Source organism: Columba livia, chromosome 1, assembly GCF_036013475.1.
Source record: "Columba livia isolate bColLiv1 breed racing homer chromosome 1, bColLiv1.pat.W.v2, whole genome shotgun sequence".
Classification (NCBI taxonomy): domain Eukaryota; kingdom Metazoa; phylum Chordata; class Aves; order Columbiformes; family Columbidae; genus Columba; species Columba livia.
The window spans coordinates 105,839,511-105,865,701 of NC_088602.1; the positions used below are offsets into that span (position 1 = coordinate 105,839,511).

A 26,191-nucleotide genomic window follows, 5' to 3' on the forward strand; every position below is an offset into this window, starting at 1 on the left:
CAGAACAGCTACAGAAAACACATTCCAGTAGTGCTCATGTGCCTCATTTAGAATCATAGAATGTCCTAAGTTGGAAGGGACCCACTAGGATCAAAGTCCAACTCATAGAATGTCCTGAGTTGGAAGGGACCCACAAGGATCAGAGTCCAACTCCTGTCCCTGCATAGGACAACCCCACAGTTCACACCATGTGTCTGTCACACCGTTTGCTCTAGCAATTAAAGTCTTTTCCACGGCAATTCACAATTCCTTACCAATTCAAAATATTTTATTTTCTGGCTTTGAATCTGCTCAAACTCACAGCCAACCATTCCCAATGCCATTGTGAAATTAAGTACTGTTCTGCAAGTTTACAAATATACCTGTGTCCTAGACTACACTGATATAAAGTAACATTAGGAATATGCTAATAGCCATAATGTTAAAATACATTAAGAAGATTTCTCATGTTAAGAATATGTCAGCTAATCCCAGTTAATTCTACTGACACACTCTAATGCAGAGTGAAAATTCTTGCCTAAATTATTTTTCAAGTGTAAAGTGTAGATTCTCTCACAGTCATGAGTTCATGAATCCGTTAAATTTCCCAGGCTGTCTGCTTAAAAAAAATAAATATAAAAATTGTTTCAATGACTTAAAAAACAACAACTCCATTTTTCTACTAAAATGGAATCCTGTTGTTAAAAAATACTATTTCTGGCCTCATTCAGAAAGAAGAAAACATTTTGTTTAATCCAGCCTCCTTTTACACTTCCAGATTGCTTACCAGCTGTTTTCAGAATATTTCATTTGCCACCAATCCCCAAACAAAAAGTATTTAAAAAATTCCTTGTAAACTAAAAATTAAAAAAAAAAAAAAAAAGAGATTACTTTCCATAGCTCTTCTCCTCACAGACACCATTAGTACAAGGATCCTGAGCATTATTATTCCCATTTTCCAAGCAGAGAACCAAGCACCACGTACCATCATAGAGCTATGGCAGAAGACAGCTCAGACTCCTACTTTCTTTTTCCAGGCCAGTGACAGAGAATCTGCTGTCCCTGGGAAGAACATCTGCCAGTGACATATCTACAAACAGCAACTGTGTGTTTATCAGGAGGTGAATTGCCAAGGAATGTAAAAAGTCTTGTCCTAAAGAAATCATCATTCACAAAGGTGGAGAGCCCAGACAGGCTTTGGGATTTCGGAACAAACATGTGCAAATGTATTTACTGATCAGAATTAGCTATGGTGAGCTTGTAGCATACAGTGAGAGCTGATAAATTTTAATGGGGTAAGGATGCGAAAATGGTGTGTTGACATTATGACAGCAATCCAGGGTGAAATGAAATAAAAGTCAAAAGAGATGAAGAAGAAGGACTCTGGATGAACTCCAAAGCAAAGCCATTCTAATAGCTAAAAAATAATGCTCAATAACAGCATAAAAGTACATGGTAAGAAATCTTACTAAATTACATGGTATGAAAACACACCGTGTTTGTATCACTGGAAAATAAACAGGATTATCTTTCCACTAGTGGTCCTTTCAATACTATAGCTCACAGGTGTTTATGTCAGAAGTCGTTCCAGCCTGGACAGTGGCTATTTGCAGTGCAAGAACATACAAACTGCTGCAGCTGAGCTCCCAGCTCCTGCAGAACAGGAGCTCAGAGGGCTCCTAAACTCTCGGCAACCCATCTTTGCTAATTGCACTATTCGTGATAATCCTAGGAGTCTGCTTGTTGTCACCAGCTTCTTCAGCCATACACTCCGGAGGCTCCAGATCATCACATCTTCTCCGATAGACCACTCTTGAGATCAGGGTTATGAGAAACATCTCCATGATGAGGAGCTGCTGGATTGTGTCTGCCAAAAAAAGGGGAAAAAAAAAAAAAAAAAAAAAGAGGCAAAGAAAAGCCCCAGAAAGGGGCAAATGACTACCAGACATAAAGTGGATACCTGGCTTATTTATTTTCATCTGTGCAAAAGGAACAAACTTTACTATCCTGTCCCCATAACTGTCTCCCACACTTGGTGATAAAATAAGTTACAGAGCACTGCCCATCAACAAGCACGCAATAAGTTATGCATTCAAAACAGTTTTAGCAGTAATTATGCATGCCGATTTCTTGTCCTCTCATTTCTGATTCCAAATCTTCTCATTATCAATTTTTTCTCTGTTATTATAACAGCTATAAAACATTTGTTATTGGTTTTTAGTAAAAGCTGAGATTCTCCAAAAGCTACATGATCCCAGGAAATTAATATTTTGGGGAAACACCAGATACTGCAGTTACCAAAGCTGAACTGGCACCTTTACATGTAAATTAACAACATCCTTCCCAAAAGAACTTACATGCTCCTCTTGCTGAAGAGGAGAGTGGTGGAGCACAGGGTATAACTCTTTGCATGGCCAAGATGTTGATAATAGCTGCCTGCAGGTGGTTCAGAATGAGGATAAACTGCACCAGAAAGAGAAAACAGAAGCCTTAGCTACCAGGAAAAAGGTTTATATTTCACACAACAATTCCGCTTTCATAACAGACACTCTTTTGCCTCATTTCTCCTTTCCTGATGTTCCTCTCCTTTCGCCCACCAGCAGGCTGCCTGCCTTCTGCAGGATTTGCCTTTAGGACAGGATGATACTGCTCTGAATGGAAGTGTTAAATTAAACCTCTGTTTGAAAAGTGTTTCTTCTCAGCCCTTCATTTGGGAGCTGCAATATACACAGAGCTCCCAGCTGGGATTTTAAATAATAACTGAGTTCTGAATAATAGGTAACAATGTTTTTAAAACTTCCTGTTAATCTAATTGATGAGTTTATGGTCTCCCTTAGTGGAGGAGGGACTCAAAGAATGTTTTTTCTGTTGTCTCCTCTTTTTGCCACAGCAGGGAGATGTGGTGCTCCCCAACTTAAATGGGACTGGTTTCTTTGCCAGAAGGGATGAAGGACTCTTCAGAGCTTGGCTTCAGCAACCATCACTGATGTCTCTTATTACCTGCTATTTGCTGAGTCAGGCCTTCGCTGCCTTGAAGATATCGAAGTGTCTCTCTAGCTGCTGGTGTAACTGCATGAGTATTAACCCTCACATTAAGAGACTTTGCCATCTTATACCTGGATTCACCCTAATGCAGATTTGCAGGTATGACTATCCTGTTTATTGCATTTATAAATGTTTAATAATTTACTTAACAGAGACCTTAGTGCACCAGCTTTTCTACATGCCCTGTTCAAGAACGATGCATATCCAAGGATTCCACTGTATTCTCTTCAGGGTGATGTGAAAGAGGGTGGCCCTGTCCCTGGGCTTTTTCAATCTGACCTATCTGGTTCTGTTCCTTACTGCTTAATGATTCCCAGCCAGTATTTTCATTATCATCTAACTCTAAAGTGCAGAATAGCTAAGAAAAATATTGGCAAAACAGAACATTATGACATGCTGAAACAGTTCTAACAACAGCCACCCACACAATGCTCCACATCCTCTCCTAGTATTTAGAAGTGCACATCAGCATTTTAACATTGTGTTTCAGGATACAAAACTTCCTTCCAGCCCTCCAGAAGGTGCTGGTTTGATTTCATTTGCCTGAAGTTGAATGGATTTTATGTGGCTTCCACACCTCCAGTGCTCCTGAGAGACTAGAGGTAAAATGGCTCAAGCTGAAACCCAACAGAAGCCAAGGAGAGTGCTTCAAAGGGATGCAGCTTTAATCAGGTAAAAATACACCTTTGCACACTGCATTTAATGGGAAAAACAATACTATAACTTTTCAACAAAGGACCAAGAAACAGAGAGATAGTGTTGTGCCTGCAGTTAAGAGAAATTCTTATCAGAAATATTAAACGTCTCACCTGATAAAGAGCGAACTTTGGGATGATCTTCTTACAGATAAGTAGAGTCCTAACTTGTTGAAACATGATTCCAACTGGCCACAGAGCAATAATGGTGATGACACCAACGAAGCAGCTAATCCATATTGCAGCTCCTTTGGGAGATAACTGAGAAGCAAATCAAACAAGCGTAACTATAAAACTTTACAGTGCATTTTACTATTATATTTCCAGGAAGAAATTGTGAACCGGATGATGAAGATGTTAAAATGCTCGTTTCTGTCTCCATGAAAGCTGATGGCAGCAGCCGTTGCTGGGGTTTGCAAGGGGAAACCACACAGAACCAACCGGAGCGCTAGCACAGTGCTGGCGCCCAGCAGGCACTGACATGCCAATCTGTTCTGCCTGGGAAGGTAACAAGTGACACAACCCCTCAATCTGACCCCAGCAACACCTGGGAATGCTCAGCAGCTCATGAGAGCATATTCAGCGTGACATCTCAGAGGGGTAATTTATTTTAGACCACGAAACAACAGAAAAAAGTATTACTTTTAATCTGAGTTATCCACAAGGTGCAAAATTATTAGCCGTTACAGAATTCTCCATCATCTTGCTGCTTACATGGTACAGAGCAGAAGAACAGTGCTATCTTTTCTACTTTGCACAGATATAAAAATCACCATGATTTGCAGAAAAACATAGACTTAGGTTTTGTGTTTACATGCCAGTGCACACACTTGATTCTTAAGGATGTACCTTATAAAACACAGGGCAGGCACATCCCACAGTGCACCCTGCAGTCCTGCTATTCTAACCACACAAGCTGGGAAACATGCTGGAGCATAATCTGATGTCCAGCCCACCCTGATGCCCAGTTTCTTTCCAAGCCAAGACAGGAAATGGAGAGTCTGGCGGGAAGGCAAATATTATGTGCTTAGGGTCTTAAAAGAATACAGGAAGGACTCACCTGGAAGTGCACTCAGATTTCACAGTTTAGTTGTAGGCTAAGATACTAACATCGGCCATGAAACCTATGGATTTTGTGAACCATCTCCAATTCAAATATTTACTTACATTGTAAGGGGTGTAAATGCCATTAGTCCAAAGCACTATTGATAAAAACATCAGCACAGGTCGAAGGAAAGCAAACTGAAAGGTGCCCAGCTTCAGCCAAAAGAGGGTTCGCCTAGCCAAAAAAAAAAAATCACATAATCACATAGGCAAAAATCTTATTAGCAACCTTAATAACATTTTTTGATACTGTCAACTGCGAAACTTTTCCAGTCCTGTAGCACGTGGCTAAAATCCAGGAAGGAACAGCTTCAAGATTAGAAAATCTTTTCAAGAATTACCCCGTGTTTATTTTGTAAAGTCTCTACCAAAATAGCACTTTTTCTGTCCTGTATCAAGTACATACTAATGAAAGCTGGGCAAAACGTGATGTATTTCTCTTCCTAACCAGAGAGCCAGTAGCAGCATAATTGGTTTCTGAACGATAATGACACTTTCTCTTGAGTTGTTGCCTTACTATTTCAGTTTTCTGATGAAATTGGGCAATTTAGCTTTCCTCCTCAGACACTTCCTAGCCCTGTGGTAGATCAAGAAAGGGAATCATATAGACCTAAGTGACAGGACTGGTGGTTCTTCAATGTGTCACTAATACTGCCATGTGAGCACCCAGTTTTGCTCCTTTGTACTCTAGCAGGAGAAAAGATATTTCACTTGGCCAACCGCAAAAAGCCAGCAGAGCAGCTCAGGATTTCCTTAGTTTCCCTACACGTGGAAGGGCCTACAACTGGCCAGCCATTTAGTGCGTGTGCCTTTTCAGGTAATTTTTGTTCCCAAATGGGCTTTAAAGAATAATATGACAAACAGGGCAGTCACTGCTAGACCAGGAGTCTAGATGCAGATGTCTTAACCATCAGACCTCTTCTGCTACGTCTCTTCCCATTGTATGGTTTGTTACTTTGCCTCATTTGTCTACTGTACCTTGTTAGCTTTCCCAGGACTGCTCGATAGCACATGGCTTTTTTAAAGAATTAATCCCTCCCTTGGAGTAGCTCCCTGTTTCACCAGGAGATACCTATGAGAGGAATATGAGACCAACCTTTCTCTGCTATAGGTTGCTCATATATTTAAAAAAATTGTACACTGCAATGGGAAAAGGCTAGAAGTCAGAAGCAGAGACAGCAGATGGGCCTCCAGGTGCTACAGACGCTGGAGAAGGAGCCCTAAGCCTGCTTGCAGAGCAAAAACACAGACAGCTGTCCTTCCTCCCAGCAGAAGTAGGAACTACCTAGCTCCTGAAAGGAGTTGATATCAGCTAATATCATCCTGGGTAAGCTGTCACTGGACTGTTCAAAAGGGGGGTGAGTAGAGGATCCTCTCCCAAGCTCCCAGATACCACAACCTATACAGAGGGTGACAGACATGGAAAGAAAAACAAATATACCGGTGACATGTTAGATCTATAGCACAGATCTGTCCCATGGCATTTCTTCAGCTCTGCTGAAACACACCTAAACCAATGCCCATGAAAACTGGAAGTCTTTTAGATCCATATCAGTAGTTGCTGATTTTATGTCATTGTACTACATCCATTTTTGGAGGTATGTTTTTCAGTTGGTTTACTACCTCTTCTTCTTGATGCCTCCTCCATATAAATACTTACTGTTATTCCATTTAAATAAATCATGGAAATAAGAGTTTAAATTCTAATACTGCAGGAAGCAGTTTAAGGAATAATTGTTACAATAAAAATTTTTGCAAAAGCAGCACAAACTGCTATGTTGCATTCTGTTTGCTGCTTTCATTTAACCAGATCATGAAATCCCCAAGGTCCCTCTGACACTAATGTCCAGTCCCTCATAGAAAAGTCTCTGTCTTGCACATTCAGTCCTTCAGCTTTTGCTTTTAATGAGAGAAACATTCTCATACTCCGTGCCACTAGGAAAGCCTTGGGAAATACACGAGGCTTCCAGGCCGCAGAGCAATATGTAAATGACAGGGTGACACTAGCCAGAGCAGAAGCCCCACCAGGCAATGCTCAAAGGAAGCAGGGTTTATGTTAAAGCACATTGGCTCCTACAGGTGCAGATCTTCATCCTCACCCCACTTCTCAAAGGTGCTTTAATACTAAGTTTAATAGAAGAAAGAAATTGCTTTTACCTCATCAGACAATGCTGTTTCATTGAGATCAAAGCTTTCTGGGAATTAAATCTACTTTTTGTTCTAAAAATTATTTTAATCTGAAGTAGTTCTGAAGTCAAAATCAGAATGAAACATTTCAATTTTATCAAAGTAGGAGAAATTTATTTCAATACAGCCTCAATTTGACAATCCTGCTTGAGAAAAATATCCCATTTGGAGACATTTGTTCCCTTCTGGAATGAAAAGTAACTGAAATCTCAATTATTAGGTTTTCTAAAGTAGAAATTCCTCCTCCCACACACACTTCTTACTGCAGAAATGAGAATGGGATTAGTTGGGGAGATGCCACAGTGCTCAACACTACTGCAAGTTGAAACACTGCACTGGATTAAACCGAGAGAGCTCATGCTCTCGACTCTTATGCAAAATTCTGCATTATAAAACCAAAATAAATTAGTGGAGGCGTACAGCCCCAAAGTGATGGCCGCATTTAAAAGAGACAGCTGGAGACTGACTTTCGGGAAGCAAGGGAGGCCCTTTGCTGTAAGCTTGGCCTTGCCAAGTTGGCTGAATTCCAGCAGCCGTTTTCCAGCTGGGAAATCTTAAAGGGCGACTCACCTAGTGATGCGCACACGAGGGAGGCAAAGGCAACAGCAGCAGCAGGGACCAGTGCTGATCTTGAAGCGATCATTTTCAAACCGCCTGAGGAGCAGCTTTTGACCTCCGCACTCCTTAATCATCATCAGCAGGAACTTGTGGATAACTATGGCGAAAAATCTAGGGGAGGACGAAAATGATGGCTTGAACTTGCTTGTGTGTTTCTTTTATGCCAGTGCCACCTTCTGTCCAGGGCTTTTACAGCTTGCACTTTGCAAGCAACAGAAATCGTAGCACTACCTGTGAAAAAACTTCAGTTTTCCATCACCTTGGAGGACCAGAACTGCCCTAAACCTCACCAAAAGGGGAATAAACTGAGGTACAGACTAGCTGCGCTTGTGGCTGGTGGCAGAGCCACCAAAAGCACAGGCTTCTCTGGCCCAAGTCATTGTGGCCATATTTTTCTATCTATTACCTAGTCCTGACTGGTCCAGACTTTTCAGAACAAGACCTATTCCTCCTTTAAAACAAACAAACAAACAAACAAACAAAAAAAACCCAACAACAAAAAAAAAATCGACCAACCACCACCAACAAACATGGCTAGGTTCATACATATATATATATATAAGGCTATCATTGTATGGGCTGCTGCAGTCAGGGTGTGGTTCCTCTGCAACCAAAGCTGATCCAAGCACCAACGGCCGCAGCCCCACCTCTCCCGCCTTCACCACCTGCACATTCCCAACCCATCCCAGGAACTACAGATTGTGCAACCGCACCTTCCTCCCATGTCTCAAGCCGATTTAGGGAACTGGTTCACTGAAATCCAGTCTCACCAAATAAAAGAGGTCCTCTTCAGCTGCACTGTCTCCTCGAAGGAGCTTGCTGTGCAGCTGGAAACTGTGTGTGGAAGTGGATGTAATTGAGGGGACGGGAACCTGTAGTTTGGACAAGAGAGGAGGGGGGATGCAGATAGGCTCAATGTGCCATAGGACTGGATCCTTGGAAGATTTTGGTAATCTGCACTACCTGCACAAATTGCTGCATGCTCACGGTGTTCCGTACTGCTGTGTTTTCCCTCCTTTTTTACTCTACTGTGACAAGGGGTGAGGCTATTAATGACAATCTGTGTTAACTATCCTGCAGTGGGTTCCAAAATCATCCCAAAACCAACTGTGCAGTGCCCAAGGCCAGAGCATCCCCCCACCTGGCTCTGCCTACCAGGGCCATGCCATCACCTCCAGAAAGCAAGGACTACATTTCTCCATTCTTCTCTGTGCATGTCAGAGCTGTCACGAAAGTGCTTTCATCAGGACAACCGTGGAACATTTTTACATTGATATACTCATTGGAGGCTCACTTGCCACCATTAATAATAGACCTCCACGGTTCATCATTAGTAAAAGCACAGAGAAGTCACAGGTCAGAGTCTCATTCCACATGACACACAGAGAGAGGAAAGAAAGAGTACTGCTTCAAAGCTACTGTCAATCCAAGGGATCAATTACATGCGAGTCACAGATCTTTCATACTGAGGTTCACACACTAGGGGACTGTAGCACTGGAAACTACTTCGGCATTTTCTGCCTCCCAGAAAAGGGCTGCCAAGAGATTTCAACTCAAACCAAAGATTACTAAATTGTTAAATTTACAAAATGACTGTGTTTACCAAGAGCAGCAGATGTTTAAAGGGAAGAAATTCAGGGTTTGGGGCAACTGTCTAGAATCAAGCAGAATACTCACACTGCTGCTGTGAAATCTGTAAACATCGTTGAGCGAGGAATCCACATGCCAATGCATGAAGTAGTAGCGATCACCTACAGAGACAGGGACGAGGGTTGTACGAAGGGCAGAGAAAAAGCAGGTTCATGTGGATTTTCAGGGAAACCCCAGTTTTCAAAATTCAATTTTATCTCTTTTCTGTGATAACTTACTGGAGCTGCAGCATTAACCCAAATGATTATTGATCTTTTGGAGGAGGGAATTTTCCGGTAGATGTAGAGTGCTTCCTCTATAAATACCAGATCGGCAATTAGCGTCATCAGAGTCAAGATTGCAAAGAGAAATTTTCCTGGTAGATCAAGGCCTGCAAAGAGTGAAAAGAAAACACAAAGTTGTGATTTACTTCATAAGCATTCCAAACGTTTTATGTAAAGACACCATCTCTGAGAGGCTTCTTAGCCCTATTCCTGCAAGGACTTTTACTCATCCTTAGCTACATAGATTGACCATTGACTCCACAGGATGATTCAAATACTGAAGTTCATGACTAAATCTTTCCAGGATCCACAGACAGCACATGGGAAGAATATGCCTCCATGTTCTCAAAGCATTATGCAAAAATCCCCTTCAGAAAGACATAGATCCAGGACAAATGTCCCCACATTAATGTAAATACATAACAGAATATAAATAAATATATAATATATAATGTACACAAACACAGTAAATACGTATTCTGGGAACTTTTCCAGGCAGACTACAAGCAAAAATGTATTTAATCAGTATTAGTTCTTTGCTTCCATTGTATGTTCATAGGCATGTTTGTGCATAACTTCCTTATTAGAGGCTTGGTGGAAGTTTCTAGGATACATGAACAATGTAAGGATAGGCCCCTGATATGTTAAGCCTGAGATAAACTTGATGCCTTCACCAAATACTTCTTTACTTCTTCCTTAATGCTGGGTATGGAAATCAACTTTTACCCAAGGCTGGTGTGTTTTATATCTCCCTTGACCCTGGGTATGGATATCAACTTTTACCCACAGACTAATGGTTGAGGTGGATTTTCTTCCAAGAAAGGTGCTTTTGGAGACAGAAGAAAGCACTGCAGTGGAGTCATGCTTAATTTAGCAGAAGCTCACGCCCAACACTGGCACTAACTCCCGCTGTGGCTATAGCCTACCTAAAGGCATACCATGCAGTGCCTGCGAAGGAGAGCCTCTGCCTCAGCTTCTTCAACATAACCTGCTTCAAAAAACACCAACACCTCTAGAGTTGGCTGCTGGTGAGCAGTCCACACCTCAATGGACATCCCAGCACCACAGATCCCATCGCAGGGAAGCCTGAGACCAGAGGCAGGTCTATGGGGTTGGTCCCGTGCCCAGTGCCGCGGGTACCAGGGGCACAGGCGCTCCCCTCGGACCACCCTTCACCTCGCCCCCCAGCTCTCCCAGGTCCCCACCCGCAGCTCCGGGCTGGGGGCCGTGCTGCCCTCCCTCCCTTCCCCGAAGACAGAAGCAGCTCAGCCCCCTGGTAGGCAGAGGTGACGCCGGGGCTGGTGGCCCCCTGCCTCTGCCCGGGGGATTTCCTCGCCGGAGAAGAACGGCGGCGGGGCAGAGGGAAGGGCAGGGGCAAGGGCAGGAGCATATGCTGGGGCAGAGGTGGATGCAGGGGCAGATGCGGGGGCAGAGGTAGGGGCACAGGCAGGACAGATGCAGAGGCAGGGGCAGATGCAGGGCAGGGGCAGATGCAGGGCAGGGGCAGCTGCCGGCTCTCTCATGCCTCCCCCCCGTCACGCCTCTCCCTCTTGCCCGGCCCGGGCGGGCGGCCGCACTTACTCCGGAGAAGCTCCTCCGAGTAGGGCGGCTCGCTGGCGCTGCAGGACGGGTGGAGGGTCTCGTTCCCCTCGCCCTCCATGGCGGAGGGACCGCCGGCCCCCGCCGCGCTGCCGTGGCAGCGCCGAAGGGACGAAGGACGAGCGCCGGCGGGGGTCGGTGCCCGCCCGCTGGTCCTTGAAGAGCGCGGGAGCCGCGACGCGCAGCCCGGCTGGTCGGGGCCGCCGAGGGGCGGTTAATGATTACCCCGGGAGCCGGGCCGGGCAGGCGGCGGGCCGGGCCCCGTCTCCGCGCTGCCTCCTGGCGCCCGGCGGCCCCGGCAAGGTTGGACAGTGCCCAGCCCGACGGGCAACCCGCCCAACTCTCTCGGCGCTCCACCTGCGAGGAGCCATGGTCCGGCCGTGCCCGGCGTCCCTGCTCGGTCCCCGTGGAGGAGCTCCTGCAGAAGCCGCGTCCCGACTGCTTTCACAGGTCCGGGGTGTCAGGGCACCGGGAGTCGGGTCTCGCACAGAAGCGTGGGCTGCCAGCCGAGGAGGGCTGGGAAGTCGGGCTGGGATCCCCAGCGGCATCTCTGCCTCCACACCAAGCCAGTCAGAGCAGCTCCGGCCACTTTGTTCTCTGCAGAGGCCTGTGGAGGCGAAAAGTTGCTTGTTCAACGTAGCAGACATTCAAAGGACTTTCCATGGAGCCCTTCACCAAAGACTTCCCAGTAATCTTGGCTGCAATTAGATGGAAAGCTGCACCATCTTCTACATTGGCAGAAGGAATGCACGTCGAGGATAGAATCATAGAATCATAGAATGTCCTGAGCTGGAAGGGACCCACAAGGATCATCGAGTCCAGCTCCTGTCCCTGCATATGACAACCGCACAGTTCACACCAAGTGTCTGAGGGCCTTGTCCCATCTCTTCTTGAACACTGTCAGGCTTGGGGCCGTGACACCTCCCTGGGGAGCCTGTTCCAGTGCTCCACCACCCTCTGGGGGAAGAACCTTTTCCTCATGTCCAACCTAAACCTCCCCTGGCATATCTTCTTGCCATTCCCTCAGATCCTGCTGTTGATTGCCAGAGAGAAAAGATCAGCACCTGCCCCTCCTCTTCCCCTTGTGAGGAAGCTGTAGCCACCATGAGGTCTCCCCTCATTCTCCTCTTCTCCAGGCTGAATAAACCCAGTGACTTTAGCTGCTCCTCATACAGCTTCCTCTCCAAACCCTTCATCAATTTCGTAGCCCTCTTCTGGACACTCTTCAGTAGCTTTATATCTTCTTTATCCCGGGACGACCAGCACTGCACACAGTGCTCCAGGTGAGGCCGCACCAGTGCAGAGCAGAGCAGGACAATCACCTCCCTCGCCCAGCTGGCAATGCTGTGCTTGGAGGGATTCTCCACTTTCCCACGTTTCTCCTGCTGGAAGGATCCTTTCTGCAGCCTGAGCCTTTCCAGGAAAAGGGAGTGGACTGAACATTAGATCTGCTTCCTTAAAAGCTGCCGTACATCTTAGGGGAGTATGCATCACCTCTTCCTCACATTCTGGGCTACTTCTTGGCAACAATATTTGCCTGACAGTCCTTACATTTAATAAATCAAATTGAAGAACATGTCATGACCCCTCAGCTGCCGCAGTTGGAGGTCTGCTGCTTTGTGCACTTTCTTAGCCCAGGCTCCTCCGCAGTGCCCTCTCTGCACCGGCCTCTGAGACAAATGCTGGGTCTGTTCATCAACAACAAACCCTTTAGAACCCCAGGAGCCTCCCAGCTTCACTACTCCAGTTTTTGGTTTAACCTTTTGGGCTAATACGTGGTATTTATCACAAAAAAACACACCTTCAGCAGTAGAAAAGTATTTATAAATGGATCACCTCTCCATTTAGATGCATCAAGGGTTTACACAGTTCCTCAGAATAAAAAACACCTGTGAATGCATTTCTCTGCCTCTGTTAACCAGGGGCTTTCGAGTACTTTGTGGCTCACCCCCTTCCAGACAGTGTACTGCTCAGATTTGTTTCTCCTTAAGGAACATGCCCCTTTGCTTCCACCAGTCTGCTCTTCCTTTAAAGAGAACTGCAGATGTTTATCTTTCTTCCATTTTTATGATGGTTTTCATTTCCACCTGCCTTGCTGCAGCAATAACTGGATCCTCTCAGCTCTGTTGAACAGGATCCCTGTTGTGATCATTGCCCCCACAGCACACAGTCTGGAGGAGCTGATACCATCTGTGGCTTCTCCCCAAAGGAGGCTCACTGGCCTTCAGAAGGTGACACAGTCCCTCTATCCCATATTGCTGGACCAAGCCTATAGACAAACATCCTGATGTCAGCCCTGGCTCAGAAACTGAACAGCAGGAGATCCTGCAGGCTATCTCACAGTAAAAACTCAAAGTTCCATCACATGGGGTGTACTAATATATTTTGGTTATAGGGAAGTCTAGTAGACATCACCATCATCATCAGTGCAGACGGGAAATACAGACAAAGACCTTTCCTGGGGGCTGAGTTCAGCCTAGCACTAGAAGTTTGTATAAGCAAAATATATCAACAATTTCCAGTGCCGTGGGACTGCACATCAGTTTTCTCACAAGTTTGGATACCCAACCAGCTAAGAAAAATCAGCTAAAATTGTCCAGCTTCCAAAGGCATGTACAGACTTAATAATGAAACCAAATCCTGTTTCTCAGCTATAGCGTATTATACAGTTGAACTTAGATGCAGCTTGGCCTTTTCCACTATAAAGCCACTGACTTTTCACCTACTGCCAGTAATAAACTAGTCATTTCAGAAAAGGTGGCTCATTAATGTGAGAGAAAGAACATATATATATCACTGTTAAATAAATTAATAATGGGATTTTCTTGTTACTTGGACTCTGGCAGCAACTGAAAAAATAAAGAAAAGGTGACTACAATGAAATAAATTAAGATAACAAAACTAAATTGTAATTTGGTGCCTATTCAGATGGACAAATTTCTGCATGAAAAAGAATATCAGGTGTGCCAGAAGCTTTACATCTATGCTTTTAAGAAGAAAGCTTAGTCAAAGACTCTTATCACTAGAGAAGTAATAAAACAGAAAAGGGAGAGACTTTCATTAAATCTGAAGGTAACAAGTTTGATTTTATCTCACTTCCAAAGTAGCAAATCAGTTTCTGGCAGTCAATATAGGGGAGAAATATACAGCACCGGAATAAAGCCATTATTTTTGTAATATATTGTTACACTTTCATCCAGACATGAGTAATTATTTGCCTTGTCTTACCTTTTTAAAGTAACTTGCGAGCAATTGAATGTGGCAGCAGAACAAGAGAAATTCACAGCACTTCAAAGTAGAACAAAGAGCTGGAAGAACCTTATAAAATTAGGACCCTGAGTTGGTGGTAAGGGGGGTAGCCAACAATCAGCATCCTGAGGGAGAATAGAGGCAGGTAGTGCATTTTCTCTGCCATCGCTGTGATAAAGCACACATATTTGATTGCAGAGCTTTTCAGCAATGGAAGAAGTTTTTCCCCAAAGGAGTGTTGATGAGCAGTAAGACAAATATGTCTTAAGGACCAAGTAAATGCCACTTTGCGAGCATCTCATATGTGTCCAAGGGCACTGATGGGCAAAGACAAACCTCACAGATCTTCATCATCAAAAATAGTAGATTAGGATTAAGAAGTTCTTTCCCTAGAGTGAATTTCTGTAGATTTTTCTTTCCCAGTCTTGGCTTATAGTTCCCAGTTTCTAGAGGGGGGATGTCAAGAGTTTTGGGAAGTTTTTTTGTCAAAAATGCCAGTTCATCTGAACTGAAGCTTCTGATAAAAGAAAATATTTGTATAAGATGTATTGACAAAAAACTATTTTTTAACTTTAGTTTATGTAGAAACATCTCAGTTTGACATTTCCTATGTGAACTGTTCTGCATCTGCTGTTCAAAGCAAATTTTCAAATCTGAAACATTTTGAAACTCATTAAAATAAACAATAAGAGAAACAGAAATCAAAATGCAATGTTTCAAAATGAGGAAGTTGCACACAAATTGATTGATTTATTTTTTGTTTATAGAAGTTTCTGCTTTTCAGCTTAATTCAGGACACCAGAACTTGAGAATATCTAAGGACCTCTTTATGGAACAGGATAAACAAAAGCTAAGAACCTCTTTATGAAATAGGGTATGTGGAGTAAAGATGAGTATGCTTAAAATGGTGTTTCACAGCTGTTTCATGGAGGGGAATCTCTTTAGAAGTTACTGATGTTATTCTGACTGGAGGATGGCCTCTCAGGCACACTGCCATTAATGACTAAGTCTGCTTTTCCCCAGCAGTCAGGTGCTGAGCAAGACAGGTCATGCATTTCTTCCCACAGGTCATAACATGACAGAAACAGTTTTTGCTCCTTCTGTATTGCTGTTACTGGGAAGGAAAACAAAAATGCCAAACCAGAACATGCACATACAACAGTAAAACTGTAATAGAATGATATAATAATTAAAAACAAAAACAAAAATAAAAACAAAATCCACCCTCCAAAACTAGACATATGTTGTTTTGTCTAGCAAGCAGACCACGCATTAGCAAAGAAGGAGAAAAGACCACACATGTATGACTGTGAAACCTTGTCAGTGCGGGGTTTAGTCAGAAAAGCAGTGAGACTGCCTGTGCCAGTAGCCTGGGCACAGACAAGATCCTGGACTGTCTACCTACAAAATCAGTGCTACAGCCTGAAACTGTGCTTTTTGCAGGACTTTCAGGAGATCACATCTGGCTTAACTCTGGCAGGGTTTCTGGAGCGAAAGCTCAGTACCTCAAGCCTTGGCTTTGCATAAGGAAGCAAAGCTATTATCTGCCAGTAGACAGCTGGGGAGTCCCTGATTATGTCTTTCAAGCTATGATAGAAATTCCTGCTCTGGATGTCAGTTCTGGTACTCCTGCATTTCCAGAAGGTCTGCATCTGACCTGGTGGAAGACTGGGGCAAAAATAGACACATTGGGGCAACTCTTTTGAGCAGGGTGCACCTTGCACATTCCACTTGTGCAGCTTTGGTGAGGTCAGGCTGATCTGCCGCAGACACAGCCTGGCAGCCCATCCTGGTCCTACTGCTGGTGCTACGTGTGATAGACATGGCAGCAAACTGGCATCAGCTTGGCCACAGGCAGGCTTGTAACCAACCTGAGAGGAGGACATCACCCCCACACAATGCTGCACCCAGTGCTTAGAACTGTTATTTTGGCACCTTCACAGCAAACTTGAGAGGGGTAGGGAGGCTGGGACTGAAGAGCAGAAGGAAAGATGTGTGCTGTGTTTTTGATGCACCTTGAGGGTGCAGGTCTTGCCTTGGGCTCTCACCCAAGAGCCAGCAGCTAAGATTTAGTAGAAAACTAGCCACGTCTTTCAAAAGTTTCCCTGCCTTCAAGCTGCTCTGAAGTTAGCAAGCCAATTTCTATGGCATTTTGGCATGATTGAGGATAGCTGCGGCAATGTATCCCATATGTCCACCTTGTTTCAGCACCAGCAAAACGTCTTTTAATGCTTGTCCCAGGACACTATTCTCCCAGGCAGACCTGACAATATATATGCACACACTTTGTCATGGTGAATTTCATCAGCATCTGTTTCAGGAAGGAAAGAGATGCTTTAGAGCAGCTAGAAACTGTACTGCTGGCCACTTTTGTTTAATTTCTTGAACCATTTTCGAAACAGATGTTACATATTCCTCTTACATTTCATCATCTCAGGACATGCAGTAGATATGTTCATGAAGGGACAAACATCACTACTGAGAGATTGTTAAAAAAATAAATCAGAGAAAGGAAAGAGAAAGACAAGCAGATGTTTTGCATACTAGTGAGGCAAAATTTATAGGAAGAGAGACTAAGTTTTAGTAGTCCAACTTGAGTAAGCTGGGAAAAACCAGGAAAGCTTTCAGATGTGAAAGAACCTTCAGGTCTGAGGCAAGACCATGTCAGTAACATTGTAACAGATATATTTGCTTCTCCAATAAAATGTATGGCTCAAATACAGTAACCTTAGGCAGCTTTTTAACTGCAGGTAGACTCAGAAGGCAGAAACTGTTTTAACATACTGTGAGTTAGCAACTAGAGAGATGTTTTCTGCACATCTTGCTTTTGAGTTTGATGAATTCACTATTTTCAGATACTTGCTTACATTTCTGGTAGACTCCTTCTGTCTTCCCCTCAGCTTTTTGTTATTTTATTACAGTATCTTTTTGTATTTTTTATTAGAATACCTTTTTGTTTTACAGGAGAAATTGTTCATGTTAATGTAAAACTTGCAGGGTGTGTGGTCTATCTGAGACCCAAGGAAGCTTTCCTTCTCTTGCTTGGCAGTTCCCATGGCAGCACCTGGTAGTTGTGCCTTAGTCTAACATCTTTCAGATTTACCTCCACTTGCCTCTTCTATTATCTCCTCTTGCCACCAATTTCCTCTTTCTGGCATCTGACAAGTTGACTAGCACCTTCAGATAGCAACTATCACAGCTCCCCCGGCATCATTCATCCTTGCTGACAGCTGAATAATATGGTATCTGTCCTGTTTCAGAACTGTCATTCCCACATAATAATTTTCCAAGAGTAATTTCTCTGATGCCCTTTGTTTCTTTTTCCTTCATCCCCCAATCCCATGTAGTCAGTTTACAGTTTCTCCAGTATTTACTCCTCAGCAATTCATTCTGGCTTTGTAAGTGGAAGCAAGAAGCTGAATAAGTTCTACCCGAATGCTGAGCTGGGTATTTTGGAGGGAGGTGTTCAAGTCTCATGAGAGAAAATTATTATCTTGTCTGACTGACAGGTAATACTTAGGGTCCAATTTCTGCAGTGCAAACATTTGCATGGCCTGGAAGTAATTTATACAAACATTTCAGAACAATTGCTTGGAATTTACTATGGCTGAAAACATTCAGGTTTGTAAAACTAACTCAGAAAAATGCTTGCAAAAAGGCACGTTGCTGTTTCTCTAGAAACTTCATAATACTTGGTGTTTCTCTTGAAGTCGTATTTTCTGCAAGAATGTCAGCTTTTGCTTGAAATAGAAATTCATTTTTTGAAGATATTTTATCAGAAAAAAATATTGAAAATGTGATCTATATCCTAAAGATTAAAAAACAAACCAAAACAACAACAAAAAACCCCGCAGAACAAAAACCCACAACCCCAACAGAATACAATAGAAGTTATATATCTCTTTAAATCTCATCATTCTGTGAACCAGGCTTGTAATAGCTTAGTCCATTAAGTGAGAATGCTGAAGAAAGTGTATTCAAACCAAAAGCATGCTCTTGGTGATTCTTGGGCTATTTTTGCAACACCTGACGAACCTGTTCCCTTTTAAAAAGTCAGGTATAATGCCTCAGGTGTTTAAAAATAGACAGACATAAAGCACAGCATTGTTATATACTCAGTACGGTTCCCAGATGCCGTCATGTGCTTCTAGTTCTTGCAGTTCTGGAAGAAGGGATGTTTCCTTACCTTTACTTGCTTTCTGCCTGCAGTTCCCACGGCCTGTAGTGGCCTTTGTGGAAGCTGTTTCTATCCCACTGGAAAGTTATTGACCTGTACAATACTGTGGGAAGCTGGGAGTGCAATATCACCAACCGTTGCAGGAGATTAGAGATAAACTTGTGCCCAAGCAACTCACTGCTTCTGTGTGTGTGCCAGTGGAAAGCATCTCTCAGCTGTGTTCCAGCACCAGTTCTCCATTCACCCCTTTCACCCATGTACAGGACACCCAGGAAACAGCACGTGATGCTGTCTTAGAGAAACACCACGCTGTTGTGCTGGATGACACAGAATTGCAGACTGGCTGAGGAGGGACGGCAGCCTCAGAGATCATCTGTGCTGTCCCTCTGCTCAGGGCAAGGTTGGTCAGAGCGGGTTGCTTCAGGCCATGTCCAGCTTGGTTTTTAACACCTCCATGGACAGACTCCACAACCCCTCTGGGCAGCCTGTGCCAGGGCTTGATGAGCCTCACAGTAAAGAAGTGTCTTGTTATGTTCAGTGGAACCTCCCGTGTTTCACTTGGTACCTGTTACCTCTCGTCCTGTCACTGGGCACCACTGAGGAGGTTCTGGCTCCATAATCTTTACTGCTCTATAGATATCATCAGGTGTTTATATAGAGAGACACATGACCACCAACATATATAAAAACTATCAGGCCTTTTTTCACATGGAGAAGATCCCACTGAGTCTTCTTCAGGCTGAACAGTCCCAGGTCTCTCAGGCTTTCCTTGTATATGTGCTATAATGTATACCCACCAACCATTTCACACACTCAGCTGCATCCTTGGAATATTCTGTTTTCTAGATGCGTGTTTACAGAACATGGGTACTTCTCTGATTTTTGGATGTACCTGTCTATGTTTTGTATGCTCAAATAATTTTAAAATGCCATTATGTTCTTACCTCTGCATCTACAGCAGATACATACTGATCAGCAAGAAGTAAACTACACTAGCAGAGTCTTCCCATATACCTGAAAAAGTAATGAAAAATGACTCACATTATATTTTGTATATTTGATACAACCTCAGTGGCAAAGCTCTAAAGCTGGGGTGCCAGCCTAAGCCACAGCAACTGATGATTCCAAACACCCAGGCTAAGGTTACTCTGGAGGGCATGGCAACAGTTGCCCCACCAGAGGACAGAAGAGGGTAAAAAAGCTATAGATAAACTTAAATAACTTATGTTGTCCTTTATGTTGACCTTGCAAATGCTTTTTTTCTTTTTTTTTTTTTTTTTTATCCTCAGCTAAAATAATATCGTGAAGGCAACTGATTTATCTCCAATAATGAGTTGGGAAAATTAACTCTCTGAGGATGAGGATGGTTGAGTGCATTTTCTCGTGGAGGAAGGGAGCCAAATAACACCACGTAAATAGGACCCTTCGTCCTCCCAACCAAACCATAACAAGAAAGAGAGGTTCCTTTAGATTGCCTATCTGCAGCCATTTACTTGGTTTAATTTTGGCAGGTTCCTTGGGTATTGCGGGACAGATCCACTACCTGCAGTGAGGGTTGTTCTAACAAAATCATTGTAAAACCATTAATTGTACAATCCTGTCTAGCTACTTTCTTGGAAGTGGTATTTCACTGCACTAAGTGACCATGAATAAAAATTTCCTATTGTTTGTGTAACCTGGTGTCCTCGTTTTCACTGGGATAGAGTTAATTTTCTTCCCAAAATGAAAGGTGCTCCATAAAGGGTGGAGAGGCTCAAAACCAGAGAGAGCTCCTTGCTAGCAATGGGGCAACCTCTGCCCAGTGAGATTAAACCTGGGTAAAGGGGAAGCCCCTCCAGATGAATCTGCCTGAGCCAGGTTCATGCCCTTAAGCCCATGGCCAGGCTATGGAGCTGTGCTGTGACCCCATCGCTGAAGGAGACATGACACCAGAAGGCCAAGGCCATGCCATAGGTACATTTCTGCCATAGCAGAGTCAGTACAGGGACATGTCCACAACCAGGCCTTGCTACATGGCAAGGCTGGACTGCCTCCCACAAAGGGCATCCGTTGTGGTCATCATCTCTCTCATCATGGTGACCTGTCGTGGTGATCCATCATCACCACAGTGATTATCATCCACTGGCAGAAAGAATGGGGTGTGGAAGGATGGAGCTGTGGAATTTGGCACCCTGCTGTTCCTGGCTAGGTCGCATACACACAAAATGCCAGGAAGCCACTTCTTCTCCTCTTCTTCCTCTCCTAGCCTCCAGCATCCAGCTCTGAGGATCCAGTACCAGGGGCCTCCCTTACTTTTCACTGATAGAAAGGCCCTGGGGGGGCTCCTCTGGGGAACTGAAATACGGAGAGAGGAGGCATTCGCTCCACCTAACCACAGTGAAGCCCAAGAAATAGCTCACGAAAGTCATCACTAGAAGATCTCCTTGGGAAACCTGGGTCTAGTTTTCTCATTTACTACTATGCCTGTGAAAATGGGAGCACCCTTCAGCCTGCCCAGGGCTTGGATGAAGCCGTGTTCTCCAGTACAGGGGTAAGGCCTGCTGCTGTTAAAGTGCTACTGAAGGTAGAGCCCTGCTTTATCAAAAAGTATTATCACACTCTGCCTCTCAGTTTCAGACCCATGTGGATACTTGCCGAATGAAGAGGGTAGCTTATTTTTTTGCAAATGTCTTTTGTTTTCCATCACGTGCTTTGACTGACATTTGAGCACATTGGCATTGCACATTCCCGTAGCCACCCTGCATGCACTATTTGTCCTTGAAGAGTGCTTCTGTCTGATCACATTTCTCAGATCTCTTTATTATCTAATCCAAACTTAGACCTGATCAGTAAGTGATCTCTTCTGCCTCATAAAAATATTTTTATATTTAAAAAAAAAAAAAAAACTTTGGAAAATTTAGGTCTTTGAAAGAAGGAGTAAAAGTAAAGCAGTTCCTCATGAAGTCTGCCTGCACTGAGCAGCCAGTTGCAGACAGCAGCACCTGGTCCCAACAGCCGATCCTGGAGAGAGAAGAGAGGAAAAGGCAAAAAGGCCCAGAGACCTCTGCAAAACAACAGGATGGCAAAAAGGCCGAACCAAGGAAGTCCCAAACAGAACTTCTCCAAACAGGTCTCTGTCCCGGCTCCGAGAAAACCTGAACCTAGCTGGAAGATCCCAAGTCTCCTTAAATATGAAGCACAGCACTAATGGCATGGAATATTCCTATTGATCAGTCTGGATGTCAGTCAAGGTCTATCCCATCTCTGGCCCCCTTCCCAGCTGCTTCACACCTCTGGGCAGAGCACTCAAAAAAAGTCGTTGGCAGACCACAACAATTAAAAACATTAGCTCTGTCCCAGGGTGTTATCTTCTTGTTCTCAAACTAAATCCAAACAATGACTGTGCTAGCTACAAAAAAGAAAAGTTTCTAACTGCATGAAGAGAAATTAACTTGTTTCAGTCAAACCAGCATACCACATATTCCCGATTCCCTTCCTCTACAACTATGCAGTACCATTCTTTCATTTCTCTTCAGAATACCAGTATATTTTTCTTCTTCTTCTCCCTTTCTTAAAGAAGAAATGAAGCAGAATGATATTCATAATTCTGTAAATAAAATTACTTTCAAACCTATTCCCTTGCATATTATTTTTGTAAAGGTCAGCCATAAATCAAACTTGCTGCATTTTTTCTTTGCAGTGAAGTGGTAAAATGTGGAGTGCTCTGTAGCTAGAAATGCAATTGTGCAGACATAAAAATCATATCCATAACCATCATACAGATACTTATCTCAAGATGTGTCTCTATGTCCTTCAGAGCAATAACGGTAGCAACTGAGAATGGGACAGAGGGAGCTTAAATGTTATGACTCATTTACTTCCAGCAGGTGAAACTGCACTTCAGAGAAACTATAGTGGTCATAACACATAAGGGACACTCTCATGTACTAGAGAAGCTTTGAATCCATTAAAATAAAATACGAACCATTACAGCTGTTCAGGTATTTTTCAACTTCTTATTTAAAGCACAGACATGGAAGATTGCAATTGTATTATTCTGTCTGATCTCTAGTAATTCTTATAAAAAACTAAAAAGTCCGTGATGTCAGGCTGCCTCTTCTGTAGGACTAAGGAAAATCAACCCAAGTGAAGACAACATATTTTTGTGATGCTGGGATTTATAATACTTATGCTAGGTAATTCAGTTAGGATGTTAAACACTTTTTACATGTGAAATAGCACTACATTCTTCCCTCTTGCAGCAAAAGGATTTTTATTTGATACCAAAAGATAAACAGCGTAACATGCCGAGTAGAGTAGAAGATCAGGAGCCCAGAGGTGTTTGCTAAATAAAGGAGAATAAAGGAGGACCAGCCTGTGCCCAGCACAGAAGGAAAGGGCCAGACCTAGAGGGAAGGTGATGTGGAGGCAGACCAGATGGGGAAGGAGAAGCTGGCCGGCCGGCCTGCATGGGCACTGTAGCTGCTGCACACAGCTTGCCAAAAAAAGTGCCTTTTTTTTTTTTGCAGCCATTTGAGGACCTGCATGTGTTTTTTACAGGTGAGCTGCAACACAGATGGAGTTTCTTTTGCCACAGAATAATATAGTTTATAAAAGCCCTACATAAAAGGAATGTGAGACATGCAAAGTGTGCCATACACAGTGAATTTCTGAGAGGTAACCAGTGTAGCTAGAGGCAAAGAAACAGGTGGATGCCCAGTAAAGCGATTTGTTTTTACAGTCTGTCTGGAGGAAAGCAGGACTGTAAATCAGAGTCATTTAGGAATATGAGGAGTATATTTTCAGGGGTATCTGCTGAGAAATGATGCCTTTTGCTTATGCAGCACTGCCTGTATTTATCGTGAAGAGGTTTTCAAAGGCTGCTGGACTCCCTTGGCACATCACTCCTTTAAAGTCTTACCATGACAATGAGAACTGTCACATAGCATGGAAAAAAAAAATCTCTGCACCAGGTATTATTCTTCACTAGAAAGCTATACTGTAGTTTAAATTAGCAAGGTGCTTCTGAACCCTTATTTAAAATGTATTTGCCCTGACATCCCGAGAAAAGAGTTTCTTTATTTAATTGCATTGTCAGTGCCGATGCTTTCAGCTAGAACTATTTGAAGTTAGACCTTCTAATAGAAAGTGACAATTTAAATTGCCATGATAGCAGCATAACTGGTGCTTAAAGTCATTACTAACCTGATGCTGCAGTTGGCTCCGGACCAGTTTATTAAAGCAAAAGATGGAGGGAGTAGGGGAAGAGGAAATTAAGTGGTGAATCATTAATTCCTTTAGTACTCGCTGTAACAACAATAGCTGTGATGAAGGTATTTGCCTGTATGATGGAGACAATGTATAATCCCATCACATCCTCTCTTTGCGTTAACTGACACCCCTCACTAGTGAATTGCCAGCACTGATTCGAACTTGCTTTCGCACGGGATGGTGTCTTGGTCTCCTCACTCACTGCCATGGTCCATGGGGTGGGCATTTTTGTTTTGTCCTGCTGTTTGGGACTCAGCAAGGTACCAGTTACATTGACCCTGAACAAGTGTTTTGGGATCTGTCTCCCTTTGCTGCCAGTGCAGAGCCATGCATTTAACTTTTTTTTCTGGGAATAAGGTAGCTAATGCCCGTAGGGGCCGGTGTTCCTATTCCCTGTGGGGCGATACCTCTGCAGAGAGGTCTCTTTCAACCACCCAGACACCCTCGGGTCTGACACCCCTGGGAAACACTTTTGCTGACAGGGTCCCTCAAACTACGGGGTGAAAACGGTTTTAATAGAATCATGGAATGCCCGGAGTTGGAAGGGACCCACAAGGATCATCGAGTCCAACCCCTGCCCCTGCACAGGACAACCCCAAAATTCACACCGTGTGTCCGAGGGCGTTGGGGCGCTCTCCCCGTCCCCCGCGGGGCGAGAGGGCTCCCGGAGCGGAGCGAGGGCGGGTGAAGAGCCCTTGTGGGAGGGGACAAGGGCTCGGTGGAGGGGGGTCCTGGGGGCTGCCGCCGGCCTTATCCGCCACCGCCACCTAGTGACACGGCCCCGGGGTGCCCGGCGGCCGCGGGCAGTACCTGTTCCGCGGCCGCTGCCGTGGGCCGGGGTAGGGCTGATGGAGAGCGGAGGCGATGGGCGAGGGAGAGGTGGAGATGTCGAGCTCCGGCTTGTGGGGGCGAGAGGCTGCGCTCGGCGGTGGCTCAGCTGCCCGGCCGGAGAGCCGCAGGCATGGGCTGCAGGCAGGGGGCAGGCAGGGGGAGCGCGGCTCTGGGCTGAACCGTGAGGTGGGAAGACCTCAGGAAGAAGAAAACCCACCTGCACAGGGTGACCCCAGCGCTGCAGCAGCAAGGCATCCCGGCAAAACCGCCCTTCTCCCTGGGGACATAAATAGTCACTGACCGTGCCCGGGAGCAGAAGGACCTCTGCACGTCTTTTTGGTGTTGGCAAACTGGTGACCGGAGGGAGTTTTGCCGTGGAAAAGCACGGGGCTGTCACAGAGGGGTTGCTGGCAGTGAGTCAGTGAGAAGTGCAGAAGTTAGGGCAAGCTTTGCAGGCAGGGGGCTTTCCAGCTCCGTCAGATCAATTCCTGCTTCTCACCACTTCTGCCTCCTGCTCATAACAGCTCCAAACAGAAAGGTCCCAGCAGCAGGAGCCTAGCAAGTCAGGAGCGCCACAAGCTTTCTGAGTACCCATTGGCCAGGAAAGCTGCACAGTCTTCTCTTCATTTGGAAACACCCTTCAACACCTCTCCCCAAAGCTTTCAAAGTATTGGTTTCAGGGTTGGTTTTGTGTTCAAACCCAGTCTCTGCAGCCAGGAGCTTCACGCACTGATGAGACTTCCTCAGTGCTTACAGGGATGCCACTCAGAGGGACTTGGACAAGCTTGAGAAGTGGGCCCACATGAACCTCCAGAGGTTCAACAAGGCCAAGTGCAAGGTCTTGCACATGGGTCGGGGCACCCCTGGTATCAATACAGGCTGGGGAGCACGGCCAGCAGGTCGAGGGAGGTGATTCTGCCCCTCTCCTCCGCTCTGGTGAGACCCACCTGGAGTTGTGCATCCAGCTCTGAGGCCTCCAACATGAGACGGACTGTTGGAGCGAATCCAGAGGGGGCCACGAAGATGATCAGAAGGCTGAAGCACCTCTTCTGTGAGGACAGGCTGAGACAGTTGCGGTTGTTCAGCCTGGAGAAGTGAAGGTTCCGAGAAGACCTTATTGTGGCCTTTCGGTACTTAGAAGGGGCCTATAGGAAAGACAGGGACAGACTTTTTAGCAGGGCCTGTTGTGATAGTAAAAGGGGTAACGGCTTTAAACTAAAAAAGGGGAGAATTCAGACTTTATAGAAGGAAGACATTTTTTACGATGAAGGTGGCTGTTTAGCCTGGAGAAAAGGAGGCTGAGGGGAGACCTTGTCGCTGTCTACAACTACCTGAAAGGAGGTTGTAGCATGGAGGGGGTTGGTCTCTTCTCCCAAGTAGCAAGTGAAAGGACAAGAGGAAATGGCCTCAAGTTGTACCAGGGGAGGTTCAGATCGGATATTAGGAAAAAATTCTTCACGGAAAGGGTTGTGAAGCACTGGAACAGGCTGCCCAGGGAAGTGGTGGAGTCACCATCCCTGGAGGTGTTTAAAAGGCATTTGGAC

At 44.7% G+C, this 26,191-nt stretch overlaps 1 protein-coding gene across 2 annotated transcripts; it reads right to left on the reverse strand.

The window, feature by feature from the left end:
* Positions 1-246: 246 nt before the first annotated feature.
* On the reverse strand, positions 247-11,634 carry LOC102098655 (organic solute transporter subunit alpha). 2 transcript variants are annotated; one of them, XM_065070822.1, is made up of 8 exons: positions 11,123-11,380; positions 9,497-9,648; positions 9,306-9,379; positions 7,581-7,739; positions 4,887-4,998; positions 3,834-3,980; positions 2,337-2,442; positions 247-1,846 (listed from the first exon to the last, which is right to left on the reverse strand). In XM_065070822.1, exons 1-8 carry the CDS (start codon positions 11,199-11,201, stop codon positions 1,659-1,661), a joined length of 1,017 nt encoding a protein of 338 aa, XP_064926894.1. In that variant the 5' UTR covers positions 11,202-11,380; the 3' UTR covers positions 247-1,658. The 2 variants fall into 2 exon arrangements, with proteins under 2 accessions (XP_064926894.1, XP_064926905.1); XM_065070833.1 differs by lacking the exon at positions 11,123-11,380 and adding an exon at positions 11,498-11,634 and having other exon boundaries at positions 1,434-1,846.
* Between the last annotated feature and the right edge of the window lie 14,557 nt (positions 11,635-26,191).